This window comes from Trematosphaeria pertusa, assembly GCF_010094035.1.
Source record: "Trematosphaeria pertusa strain CBS 122368 unplaced genomic scaffold BU26scaffold_16, whole genome shotgun sequence".
Classification (NCBI taxonomy): Eukaryota; Fungi; Ascomycota; class Dothideomycetes; order Pleosporales; family Trematosphaeriaceae; genus Trematosphaeria; species Trematosphaeria pertusa.
The window spans coordinates 621,609-634,764 of record NW_022987227.1 but is presented as its reverse complement, the minus strand read 5'-3'; the positions used below and the strand labels follow the sequence as shown (position 1 = coordinate 634,764).

The 13,156-nt window shown below is 57.9% G+C and overlaps 4 protein-coding genes across 4 annotated transcripts; 3 read left to right on the top strand and 1 right to left on the bottom strand.

The window, feature by feature from the left end:
- Positions 1–403: 403 nt before the first annotated feature.
- BU26DRAFT_569713 (uncharacterized protein) lies at positions 404–3,654 on the top strand (the record flags this gene model as incomplete). The annotated part of the gene is made up of 3 exons (XM_033833916.1): positions 404–904; positions 955–1,171; positions 1,229–3,654. 3 exons carry the CDS (start codon positions 404–406, stop codon positions 3,652–3,654), a joined length of 3,144 nt encoding a protein of 1,047 aa, XP_033678820.1.
- A 923-nt stretch (positions 3,655–4,577) lies between these two features.
- On the top strand, positions 4,578–7,403 carry BU26DRAFT_109476 (uncharacterized protein). Its single transcript, XM_033819374.1, has 2 exons — positions 4,578–5,526; positions 5,587–7,403. Exons 1-2 carry the CDS (start codon positions 4,892–4,894, stop codon positions 7,058–7,060), a joined length of 2,109 nt encoding a protein of 702 aa, XP_033678819.1. The 5' UTR covers positions 4,578–4,891; the 3' UTR covers positions 7,061–7,403.
- A 630-nt stretch (positions 7,404–8,033) lies between these two features.
- On the top strand, positions 8,034–9,028 carry BU26DRAFT_569711 (uncharacterized protein; the record flags this gene model as incomplete). Its single annotated transcript, XM_033833915.1, has 2 exons — positions 8,034–8,084; positions 8,129–9,028. 2 exons carry the CDS (start codon positions 8,034–8,036, stop codon positions 9,026–9,028), a joined length of 951 nt encoding a protein of 316 aa, XP_033678818.1.
- Positions 9,029–9,181: 153 nt separating this feature from the next.
- On the bottom strand, positions 9,182–12,630 carry BU26DRAFT_523389 (uncharacterized protein). Its single transcript, XM_033830035.1, has one exon. The coding sequence runs from the start codon at positions 12,256–12,258 to the stop codon at positions 9,424–9,426; it is 2,835 nt and encodes a 944-aa protein (XP_033678817.1). The 5' UTR covers positions 12,259–12,630; the 3' UTR covers positions 9,182–9,423.
- Positions 12,631–13,156: the final 526 nt, after the last annotated feature.

The window sequence follows — 13,156 nt, the reverse complement described above, 5'->3', positions numbered from 1 at the left end:
GCGGATCACGGCAGTGCAGTTGTTGGGACACGAGCAGGCGTCATCGCCCGACCAGCATCCTTCTGCTGCCGCAGCCTTCACAGCACGCAGCACGCATCACTCTGAGGGCCTGGGGACTCTGCAGACCACCAACTCAGCAACACGACGCTCCAACCCAAATCGGGAAGTATTACGGGCCTTTGCTCACTTCCAAGGTTCGTCGCATTCCCCGAGCCGGCCACTCTTTCACCCCTGTGACTCCGCGCCAGTCCCGTTGGCGCCTAGTGCACCCTGCGTTACCGCATAATATCCCCCGTTTGCCGGATTAAGGCGGCTGCCGTGGGACCCGCCACACTCAACCAATAAGCTGCCGCCTGCTCGCGGCAACCCACAGCGCAGTCAATCAGTGCTCTCACCGCGCGCCATGGCCCCCAGTCACGTGCCCAGTGATCCTCTCGCCCTCCAGGGACAGAACGTCTACACCGACCCGTCCTACGAGAATCTCTTTCCTGTCGACCAGTACCGCTCGCAGTCGTGGAATCCCGCCCAGCTCAACCAACACTCGGGCCTGGTGCCGAACAACTCGTCCAATCAGTCCTGGCATCACAACTCCTTCCCGCAACAGTCTTACAACCCGATAAGCCAGCCGTACCCGAACCAAGGCCATGGCTTCCGGACCGCTTCCCCTTACCCGTACGGCCAATTCACCAACCACGGATCGGTGGGCAACTATGCCCACGCTGCGAACGTGGACCCTTCGCTGGGCATCGATCCCGCCGCCGTGCGCCAGCAACAGCCGTCTCCCTACCAGCTGCCCCCACAGAATGCACCCCAAGCGCATTCAAATTCGGTGACCCCACAACCGTTGCAGCAAGGCTCAGCAGCGCAGAATGCTCGTCCCACTCCTGCGCCATCCCCTTACCAGGTAAGCCAAGATCCGTTTCCTCCGCTGCCACAGAAACTAAAATCACCCAGATTCCAAAAACCACAGCTGAGCTATTCGCCCAGCGTGCCGTGCCTACAGCATTTGCTAAGCCTGTGAAGAACCCAGAGTATGAGATCCCAAAGGGCAGGAAATCGGGCGGCTTTGTTGTGCTTGATCAAGCTGCTTTGGCGAAAGCCACCAAGTCCACTGCTCTGAATAAATTCGTGACTCTTGGCTCTGAAGCCCTGCATCTAGCATCTAATAGAAGTAAGCCACTATGCCGTAATACTTGCTCAAGAATGCCGTGTCTAACAACTGTGATAGCCGCGCTGCCGCTCTATAATCCCCGCCAGTCGGTAAAAGACTTGAAGAAAGCGGGGGCCGACAAGAAGCTGCTAGCTAAAACGTCATCCACGAAACCGCCCACGTCCGCCGGAGCCAAGACCGCCAGGAGAGAGGTCAGCGACACTGAAAGCTACGATTCATCCGACGACGACAGTGAGTACACCGACGATGAGGACTCAGAGTCACCGCTGCCAGCCATCCGACCCGACGAGCCTCACGAGGCAGTTCGTTATGATATTATCAAGGCGACATGGTATCCTCGCACGTCGCAGCCGAGCTCTGAGAAGATCAAATCGAGCCTGCGTGATGCCTGGGAGGTATTGAATACGATTCAGAAGCGGTGGCGGAATGACAGCAAAGCCGTTGCTGAGGCCGAGGAACAGAAGAAGGTCGGCGAGCTGCCCGTCCTCAAGAGTCGCGTCACGAGCCAGCGCGACCTCCTTCAGTCTGCGTTGAAGTCGGCCTTGGAGTATGCGCATCCCGATGTTCTCTATCACTTTGGCCAGGTGAAGCAATTCCTTTACCTGTGCTATCTGTTTTTAGCGAATCGAGTCAAGATGAAGGACTTCGATGGGCCTTTGCCGTCCGTCATCTTGCAAATTTTAGCTCGGTGTGCAGGCACTTCGACCACTGAAGCACTTGAAGATACAAAAGTCATCAAAGCGCTCAACGCGATGAAGAAGAACGTCAATGATAAGAACAAGGCGCTCATTCAACAAATCATCGATGGCGCTGCTGCTGGCTCCAAGAAAGCGAAAGTGAGCTCTCCACCAGAAATTGAGGTCACCGGGGAATCGAGAAGTGTAAAGCGGCCAGCAACTCAAGCTGCAAATCGACCGACGAGCGATGGCCCGGCCGCCAAAAAGTTGAAGCCAACCGAGACAACGACAAACGGGGAAAAGAAGCCTGCTACGACCACATCAGCGCCCAAGACCGCTGTCCCTGCAGGCATGGCACAGAAACGGCCCGGTGAAAAGCCTTCGCCGACCGCAGCCAAAGCTCGGGGAAACCAAGTGGTGAACAAGCCCTCTACACTCTTTGCCTCACTCAACGCTGCGAGCAAGAAGCCGGGTACCGGTGCAACCTCCGCGTCGACCGCGAAGATGACCACGAAAACAGCCGTCGCCGCTGCGAAGGAAAAGAAGTCTGCCCCCGCTGCACCGGCCAAGCCCGCTTTTTCCTTTGCAGAGACCATGGCTCAACTTCTCAAGCCTAAGGAAGAGGAACCAGCAGCACCGACGAAGACCGAGAAGCAGCTACCGCCAGAGACCCCCGAAGAGAAAGCTAGACGTTTACGGAAGGAATCGCGACGTCACTTGCGCGTGGCGTTCCGTCCTGATGCAAGCCTTGTCAGTATTCGGTACTTCAATCATGACCCGAACGAGGAATCCGGTCACGATGAGAACTTCCTCCGGGATGCGGGCGACATTGGTGGTGAAGGCCGCATGTTCAGGCAGCACAAGGACCTGGTAGACGATGAGGATGATGATGATCTTGAAGTGGAATATCGTCCTTGGAAGGAGCCCACCCTAGTCGACTTCAGCACCGTTGATGCCGAGGAGCGGAAACGTAACTACGAGCCATATGGCGGCGGCGAATGCAAGCCTTCGTGTCCCGAGAAAGAGGCAAACGCACGACACGAGAATTCTACGCTAATGGTCTTTTACACGCACCCATCCGACATCCCTTCATCTCCTCGTGAGCCTCTGGAGCAGCAGACTCAATCGTCTACATCTGCCCCGGTTACGAATTTTGGCCTGCCGCCCGAGCTGGTCAGAAGCAGGGCGCCCAAAGGCGCAACACCCACGCCGACGCCCGACTTTAGCAGTCTGGAGAACATCTTCAAGCAGTTCTCCGTTCCTACGACCAACCCCGCCTCGACCACGGCAAGCCAAAACACCTACGTAGCCTCAGCGGTGACTGCTCCTTCGGTCCCCGCAGTTCCCGATCTTGCGAGTATTCTCAGTGCATTGAATGGTCAAGCTCAAGCACAAGCCCCGGCCCAGGTGCCAGCGCCCTTCCCTTCTGCGCAGCAGCCGGCGGCGGCGGCGCCAGCACTTGATTTCAACGCCATCATGTCGGCGATTCAAGGCAATACTGCTTTGCCGCAACCTCCACCACCGCCGGGGTGGCCAGTGTTTCCTCCCGTGTTCCCGCAGCCACAGCAGGATGGCGGGGTTGCGTACCAGGCACAGCCGCAACCCCAGCATAATCAACATGGTCATGGCGGACATAAACGACAGCGGGATGACGGAAATGGCCATGAGGATCGCGGCTCGAAGAGGCACAGGGGAGGAGCAGGAGGGGGAGGAAAGCCGCACAAGGTCATCCCGTGCAGGTTCTTCCAGAAGGGCATGTGCAACAAGGGTGACGAGTGCACCTACATCCACGACGTCAACATGTGAGAATGGCGAGCGTGGGACGCGTGCCTTGGGCACGAGATGCACATGTTGAAGGTGCCCTTCCTCTCAAGAGTGGCGTACTCCGAAAGGCTAGGGCGGTCACTCTCGAATTCGGTCTTCTGTACAATACCCAGTTCCCCTTCTTTCCTTTACTTTCTTTCCTTTCCGCTTCATTCACGATTATCAGGCGCATGCATACCCGTCGGGCACTCTGTTTTAGTATCTCTGCATATGAAGGCGTCTTCAAGCCCTTGGCGGCAGCATCGGACGGCGCTGGGTGGGCGATTATTACTGTCATGGGATTCTGTGTGCAGCATTTCGTCTCTTAGGAGAGACTCGGGATTAGTTAGTTGACGGGTCGTGGAATAGGGCTGCAGCACCCGAGCGGCTCAAATACAAGCACTATCACCCATTTCACACCACCTGTAGTGCACTTCGACGTGCCTGTGAATATTGCGCGTCGCCAAAGCGCACTAACCTTTCCGTGCCATGGTACCTAGGTAAGAATTGATGAGTGCTGATTCATTCCCTCCCTGCTTGCCTGCTTGGAGGTCTTGCCCAAGCCCTTCCGCATTTGATATGACGACGCAACGCGCACCCCACCCCAACATCTGCACCGTCTTATTTCCAAACCGTCTCACCAGCCAGTTCGGCAAAGCTTGGACTCATCATCGAGGCGCCGCAGATATCACGTGGCTCGTCAATACGTCAGACGCCCATCTGGCGGCGGGCGGACGGCCCCTGCGCGCGAACGTGTCGCGTTGTTGAGCTGGCGGCAGCGTGGAGCGCACTGGCTCGGCCTGTCTCCTGCGCGCTGCTGCGTTCCCGCCTGTGAAGCACGTCCGCGGCCACTTTGTCGTTGTGTTGAGTGCATGCTGGGGCCTGTTGCGCTCAGGCCTTCATCCGGCAGGCTTTTCCATCTTTCGTGCGCACGGCAAGTTCCGCTTTCCACCATCATTTTCTCAGGCATCGACATCACACCTCGAGCCATCAAACCACAACCCCCCAGCCCGCATTCCCACCCACAGCGCCGCTCCATCACGGCCGCCGCCACTGCAGCCTCCGCACCCGCAAGCATCCGCCCCTCCACCCCGCCGTCGACGCTTCCCCGGGCCTTCTCCGCAGCCGACCCATCACCTCATCCCTCCCTCCCTCCTCCCATCTCTAGCCGGCAGAGCACCACCCACGCCAGGCTCCATCGCCCTCTTTCACCAGCCCCCCGCACCCTTTAGCCGCGAACATGGCTGGAATCAGGAAGAGATCGACTAATCTCGCACGGCGCCGCGCGCTGGACGATGAAGAGAAGCGGTCGGTGGCGACCGAGGGAGCAGACGACTCGCAGAGCGATATCTCGGTGCCCAGCGACGTCGACGAGACCGCCGACGCAGACAACAGCGACCTGAGCGAGGTGGACAGCTCTGCTTCGCTGACGGAGGGGAAGGCCAAGCGGAAGGCCCACGTCTCACGAGATGCAAAATCACGGACAGACGTCACCAGCCGCCGGTTGCCCTCCCCGCCCATTGCCCGGTCTGACGCGACCTTTACGGCGTCGAGGGACACAGAGATGATGATGAACGGCCTGACAATATCAGACAATGCGGCGGTTAACGAGGTAGTCGACTTCGAGACTGGAAATGCTGTCGAGCCGGCCCCCGTAGCTGGCACTCCATCCGGACGGCCTGAGACATTTGCAGAGCGCAAGCGGCGAGAGCACGAAGAGTACAAGAAGAAGAGGGACTCTGATCCGGCCTTCATCCCGAACCGCGGCGCCTTCTTCATGCACGACCAGCGATCCGCACCCGCCCAGAACGGCTTTAGGCAGTTTGGTGCTCGGGGCGGGCGAGGCGGTGTTGGAGGGCCATATTCACCAGCAAAGTAAGAGCATCATCCCCAGGAGATTCCCTCAAGTGGCCTTGTCATTAACCTCTGTTGCAGCATTCGGAGAAACGGGCCTGAAGCCACCGACTCCCCTTGGCAGCATGACCTGCACGAGACCATCAACGACACTCCCTCGCAGCCCCAGCCATCCCACCTTCAGTCCGCTCCTACGAGTGCGCCAGTGCAGCAGCCAGCGCCATCGACACAGCCGCCCGCTAGGGCACCCGCCCTGCCGTGCCTGCCTACCCCGAAACCGCCCCAGACCCGCAACTTCTCCACGACAGTGCATACGCATAATGCGCTTGTGCGCGTGTTCCTTCCCGGCATGAAGGCCCCGATCCTCTTCCAGAACGTGCCCATCAAGCAACACACGCGCCTGCCGAACCACCGTCCGCCCCTCCGCCGCGATAAGCCCGTCCGCATCTCGCTTCCGCCATCGGCGCCACGATACATCTTCCCCACTGTTGAGCGATCCTTCATCTTCATCCCGAGAGCACTTCGACCCAACCAGCAAGGATTCGGCCGGGGCCGTGGACGAGGTTTCGGCTCCTTTGGCGGCGGCTTCTCGAGCAGGCGAACGAGTGCATACGGCGGCAGCGTCTACTCTCCCAGCGTGGCCATGAGCAGGCGGTCCTCAATGGCTCGAGAGATGGGCCGCGACGGTCTGGTGTCGCCCGCGGGGTCTGTTATGTCTCGACCCGGCGGCTTGATTGATCCCTCTCGCCCAGTGGTTCGACTGCCGCCCGGTGGCCCGAGACTCCCATCAGGCCCGGCTGTCATCTCGCCCCAGAGTGCTACACCTGCCGGCGGTTTCCAGCAACCCTATCCTCTCCCCCAGAAGCCCACATTCCGGGAGAACTGGCAAGGTCAGCTACCCATGCACCAGCCACGTCCACAAAAAGCCGTGTCTGTTGCTGGCATCGAATCACCCGCCTCCATGACATTCAACCCTCCACAGCAGCAGGAGCAACAGCCTTTCCATCAGCAGATCCCTATCCACGCCAACGGCAACGCGCCATCAGCCGAACCGCAAGCTTTCTACCCCCATGCCCGCCAACCCTCGTACCCCGCTCAGACTTCGACCGGAACTCCTCTGTCAAACATACCCGAGCGAGCGATCCATGCCCCCGCCTTTCAACCCTTCCAGCCCGGATACCAGGCCCAAGGCTTCGCGATGCCGCAGGGCTACTACTATCCGCAGAACGGTGCTCAACCCCAGTTCATGGCTCCTGGCGGCATGGTGCCCATGTTCGTTCCTGGCGCCCAGCAAAACGGCTACGTGCTCCCTATGGCTCCCCCTGCCGTTTCTGCTCCTCCTCCGTCCACAGGACAGCCCAACATGGTCGCGTACGAGAGCAACGGTATGACGTACTACGTGGATCCCTCGCAACTATACGCATCCCCCATGGAAGGTTACCCACAGGCCAATTATGCGGTACCCGGAATGGGCGGTATGATGACTCCTGGCCCAGACGGCGCCTACTATTATCCACAACAAATGCAGCCCACCGCTTTCTACCAACCCCAGTAGTACTCGAGGGCCCAACTTCCACTTACTATCCCCTACTCCATTGCCTCGGCCACTGAGATCCCGACGCAAAAGATGTTGAGCGTAACGAGGCCGTTGCCCCGCTATTGCCCTGTTTTGTTTAGTTCCCGTTCTACCTGCCCTGCACTGGCAAGCGTGGGGTGTTCCTCAGCGAGGTCCTTTTACCCCTTTTCGGATACATTATTGGCGTTTCGGCAAACGGATATAGGAGGCGTGTCATTTCATCCGCCCGTTCACACGGGCAATCGGTAAAACACATTTAATCACGGGAACACGAGGAGGCAGGCCCGGCTTATCACGGAGCAGGATTCCTCCCTGTACTTTCTGTCACGATTATGCTCGCTGTCTGTTGAGCTCGGGTTTCTTCTTTTTCCTCATTCCGCGACTGCTTTCTATCCGAAACAGTCCCGGTGGCATGGCGTCTTTCTTCTTCTTCTCCGGTCTTACCACTACGTATCTGTTCCTAATATATTCCCCCCGACCTTTGATTCCCCCCTCGATTACTGCTGTTGGCCTCTACGTCTTCGCTTCTTGTATCATGAGTTTTTTGTTACCCCCTTTTGGTGTTTGCTTACACGGCGGGACTGATCCGGCGGGTTGTTCGAGCACGGATTGAGGATAGGGATTATGCGGGCGCTTTGCGAGCAGGTGTCTAAGGTAGACGAATATGACTTGGTGTAGCCAAGGCTTCGCTCTTGGGACGTTGGACCTTCTGCCTCCACTAGTTCTTACGGGCTTCCTGCTGCTCTTGATATCGATGCTTCTCCGATCTTCTGCCAACGATGGCTCGAAGTGCTACACGAACCAGGAAGCGGTATCAGCTGTGCGAGGCCGTGATGATTCTGCTAAGTTTCTAGAGGCCGAGATTTGCATAGTCTCCTTTAGCAGCTACGATAAACGACTTGGCAGCAGCAGCATCGAGTTATGAGTGGGCACCTTCTGATAGGGCGTTCCGATGTCCTACATCCACCACAACTTCACCCAAGAAGCCGACGGCCTCAACGCCGTGACAGGCATCCTTAAGAAACTCGCGCCACTCATGGGCGGCAGTTTCCACTGCGGAATCCAAAGTACTTCGATGCCTGCATCCTCTGGAACTGGCCCGGCGTGTTCAACACCCAGCGTCTCCCCCGGCTCGCCTACTTCCCCAGCTGGTCCTGGGTCTCGCTGTCTGTCCCGGCCAGCATGAGCGGTCTCGAGGGCACGTTTTGGAGCGCCGTCACGACGGTCGAGCAGTACGTCGACTCGAACACACGCATGCGACTGGGCGACGCAAAGGGCATCAAAGTGTGCACGCTGGTGCAGTGCTTCCGCTACACGTGGCACGGCGAGCCCGTGAAGATAGCCTCCGAAGTCTTCGAAGGCAGCCGCGACACGCAGTTCCGCACTTACTTGGAAGCCGTCGACGAGCCTGTCGCGTATCCGCCGATGGTGCCCGTCAAGTTCTTCCGCAGCCAGGCCGAGCACGACGCGCTCATGGCGCAGCACACCGCGGATCCGCTCAGCGGCGTCGCCGTCAATATCGCGTGCCGCCTCTTCCTCTGCAACACCGTGGGGTTCTTCGCGCGCAAGGCTTCTTTCTTCGTCGCTGCGCCAGCGCCGGCCGCGGACCAGGAGCTGGGAATCCAGAAGCTTGCGGTTGCTGTCGACGAGGGCTTTGCAGACGTCGTGGGGCACGTGGTTTTGGACACCGAGTGGCGCCGTGCGCAGCCCGCGCAGCTGGACTTTGTCGCCGTGGCGCGGCATGCAAGCAATGGCCCACACACCAATCTGCGGCGGACGGGGGGCTGGTTCTTTCATTGCTTGCTCGTGGAGCGCGTGTTTAGCGATGAGGAACTGCTGGTGGTGGGGTTGCATGCTGCGCTTTTTCATCGCAGGGTTGCGGCGCTGTTTGATGTCGACTGCGAGCAGTTTGACCGCGCGGGGTCGGACTCGACTTGTCTTTGTTGATATGAAGTACGATTCTGGATGGTTAGCGGTGGGAGGCCATAGTTCTCTTGCTTGGAACAAGCAGTGACGCTGGACTTGGAGAGCTTGAGGATACGGAGAATGGGACTGGGAAACTTTCAGGAGCAAAAGGCGAACACCTAGTGCTTTCTGGAAGTATTGCCCACATATATTCAGTAACAGAAACGTATAGCCTATATTTCTACGTAAAGCTCATGAACTCATACTCATTATTCGTGAACGAATCGCTACCAAAATAGAACGTTCCTCGTAACAAAAAAAAAATTCGACATGTCAAATCGTCCAAGGAATCGAACTTCGCCAGCTGATTGGCGAGAAACGTATCATCCCCTCCCTCAAAAACACGCACAGTCCCTTCACCCCATGGCACCCCCACTCTAAACATCACTGAAAGAACTGACCGAACTATCGTCATCCTCGTCGTCGCCCACCTCGTCCCTCACCATCCCCAACACATCCATCGGCACAGAGTCCCCATGCCACATCTCCAGCCCCCCATACCGCTCAAAGCACTCCTCCCCGTACATCTGCAGCACCCACCTATCCTCGCCGCTCAAACGACACCAGCGCTTCATATCCAGGCGCCCGCTGAGGCGGTAAACCTCGTCGGTTATTTTGTCACTCTCGGGGATGTTGTCCACGGGCTCTTCCAGGAGGGCATTGTACGCGGGGATCAAGGCGGGCATGGGCGCGAATGTCAACGGGGAGGGGTACGGCGGCGGCGGGAGGAAGGGATACGACGCGCGCTCGCGGTTTGCAGTGAGCTCAGCGAGCGAGAGGAAGGTAGACGGGTCGGTGGATTCGCCTAGCGCGGCCGCAATGCGTGCTGGGTCGTCGTTGAAGATGGAGCTAAGCTTCTGCGCGCGCGTGTCGGGCGTCATGCGCTTGAAGTTCTCTTCCGCGCAGGCGTGGTACTTCTTCTCTGCTTGGAGGAAGCTGTCTAGCTGCGAAGACGGCGTGTCGAGTATGTTGTGCGCGAGGTTGAGCGTGATGTATGGGTTCTTGATGCCGAGGCCGCCGTAGGCGGTCGGGAGGTAGAGCACCGCTTCGAGGGCGAAGGGGGGATCGGTGAGGGGCCGGCCCAGGTGTGTGACTAGGAGGCTTGTGACGTGGGAGGTTAGATTGCCGCCGTCGAAGATGATGTCGAGCATGCGGTTGTGAGCCTGCGTCACGGCTTCGAGGTGCGCTTTGCCGAAGACGTTGGCGAGCGGTCCGAAGAGGTGCGAGGCGTATGTGCCGACGGTGTTGTTCCAGATGCGGATCCATTCAAAGACTGTGCCGCAGGCGGCAAGCTGCTTCTTGACGCGGCGTGCGTAAGCCTCGACTTCCGCGTCAATGATGCTGAAGGACACGGGCTCTGGTTCCTCGGGGCCTTCAGGCCCCACGTGGATGTTTAAGAAGCCAATTTGCACGTGCAACGGCTTGGTAACTTCCGCGGGTAGACCGGTCGCCTTCGCAAATCGAATGACCTCATCCTGAGCGTTGGTGCGCTGAGACCGGGTGCCGACAAAATAGCATTTGTCGCGGAGGCGGTACAAGTACCCTCCCGTCTTCTGGTGGATGACCAGATCGAGGAAGAAGAGGACGGCTTCTTCGAAGAAGGCGGATAGTCCATGAGCGACGGGAACGCCACAGGTGCGAGGTAGGATCTGGTCGGAAGTTCCACGCACAACTGGGCCCATGTTGAGTGGAGCAGCTAGGAAGCGCGCGAAGACATCGAGCCATTGCTCAGGGACGCCGATGAACTTGAGAACGGCAAGAACAGTCTGATGCGGAAGGGAGGAGGCGAACGAACTGAAGTTCGCCGTGAGCCCGTGAGCCGAACCATCAAAAGCTTCGCGGAGCTTGGCTTCAGTGACAAGAGTTTTCAGAAGGGTCGCCTGGGTGTCATTTGCAGACACGCTTTCGGGAGAGCTACCATTCAGCTTAGGTAGTCTCGGAAGGAAGAAGTCCCTAATATATGCCCTATACCGCTCATCGTTCAGGTTCGGACCTCCCGGAATCGGGGCAGGTGGTGGAGGCGGCGGTGGGCAACCAGTCCTCTTCTTCTTCTTTGGCTTCCATACTGGAGGAGGCGGGCCACTCCTCGGGCCTGAAGGAATGACTTCTACAACTGGCGGTGGAGGTGGACCATGGCACGTAGTGCAGGACTTTGCCTTGTATGTGGGTCGAAGTCCGAGGAGATAGTACTCCCGCTTGTCGAGTTCTTCATTCGAAAGAAGTGCGTTTCCTGGCCACACGCCCTTGTAGGATATGAGATCCTTCAGGCACTCTTTAAACTTCATGCTCCATCCTACAGCGAGGCTGTGAAGGAAAAGCATGTCGATGATGTCTTCTTCAACGGTGATGCAGTACTTTCCGTCAGCATTTTGGCGAGCTGTGACAGCTAGCCCTTTCTCGTAATTGCGCCAGTTCCAGTGGCGGACGGACTTCATGTTGAGCGTGCTGGTCAGCTCGCGGATAGCGATCGGATTCTGAAGGTAGCCCCGCAGCGTTTTCGTCTTCTCGTCACTAAGCAAGCCGTTGCGCAGCAGGTCCACAATGCACCACTCAACTATCTCTCCGTCGACTTCCTCGCTGCCTTCCATGACGTCTTTTCCGTAGTCTCCGATGTGCTCGCGGAGCTTGTCAAGCTGCTCCTCGGCCGCGCTGTTGTCGAAGAGGCCGGAGAGGTACTCTTCCATCGCTTTCGTGTCAACATGCTTGCTTGCGAAAGTATTCTTCTCGAACGTCTCATAGACAGCTTCGAGCTCGCCTTCAACCAATTCAAACTCGTCGTCTAAAGCCGCCTTCTCAAGCTTGGCGGCCATAGAAGGCAGGGATACCTCGGCGCTAAGAGCCTCCTTCAACAAATCGACGTGCAGCGACGAGACCTCCAAGCGATTCGCATGCTTCGCCAACTTCTCGCGCAGCTCCTTCTCGAACCTCAGCAGCTTGGCTTGCGACACCGAGCGGTCGTCCTTGGCCTGCTCAACATAGCGGCTGAGAAGCGGCAGATCGTCGTCTCTCTCGAGATAAGGATCGAACTTCTTGATCTGGTCCAGCAGCGCTTCGAGCCGTTTGAGCGTATCGTCTCCCGCCGCGGCGACAGCGGGATTGTCTTCATAGCGGTTCTTGAGTGCCGCTTTGGTGCGGTTGAGCTCTTCGATTTTGAGCTCGGCTGCTTCCCGCAGGATGGGGGACACGACGAGAGGAGAGACAGAGGGGGACATGATGAGTAGAATAAGAGCTCAACTGCTGGGCAATGGTCTTGAAGGGCTCAAATGTCAAGCTTCAGCTCGGGGAGAGGGATTATATACCGCTTCGCCCCGTATTCCGCATCGTCTGTGTCGTCGTAGGCAGCCAGCATCTCGATTTGGGGGCCGAGTGCTCGTTCAATGGCGGCATTGCGGTGGTTGCCTGAGGATGAGCCCTGCTTGTGTTGCAGCAAGCATGCAGAAAGGCGTAGTCATTGCAGGAGGTAGTGCAATCGGCTGCGATGCGGCCGTTGCAAGCGAATCAATCGACGACGCTTGAGCCGATTTGGCCTAGCCCCTTCTCCCCACCTTCTCACCGGAATTCTCGTGTTCTAATCTCCATTCAGCTCCAGCGCTCAGCTTCATCTTCTCCCCACGGGGCTATACCCCTCTCAAGCATTCCCGCTCTTCTCGCGCCTATAGGACTTATTGTTGAGACGCGCTAGACATCACTGGCGGGCCGGTGAGCTGGGCTGTAGATATATCAGCTTGAGAAGCACCACGCAGCTATCGGCATCATTCGACGCTATCGTGAAGTCGTAATCACCTCGCGAAAAGGGCGTCGTTCTCAACATCATGCCACGCAGGTTGCAGTGCCGTGAAACCCGCTTCGGCCAGTGATGTGGACTCTTTAGCGTGATAACGACCGTTGGCGAAACGGCGACGATGAAAAGCAATGCGGCCAAAGTACGCTTGGAGCGGCGAATCTCGTGATTGGGCATAAAGCGAGGCTGGCAGCATCTCAACTGGTGAGATCTCGCCCAATCAAATAGCACAACGTGCTTTGCGTGCGCAAGAGAAGGATGTAGCCAAGGTGCTCGGTGCAGTTATCGGTTTTGGACAGATACCATTTCTGCGCAGTCTCAGCAGAGCT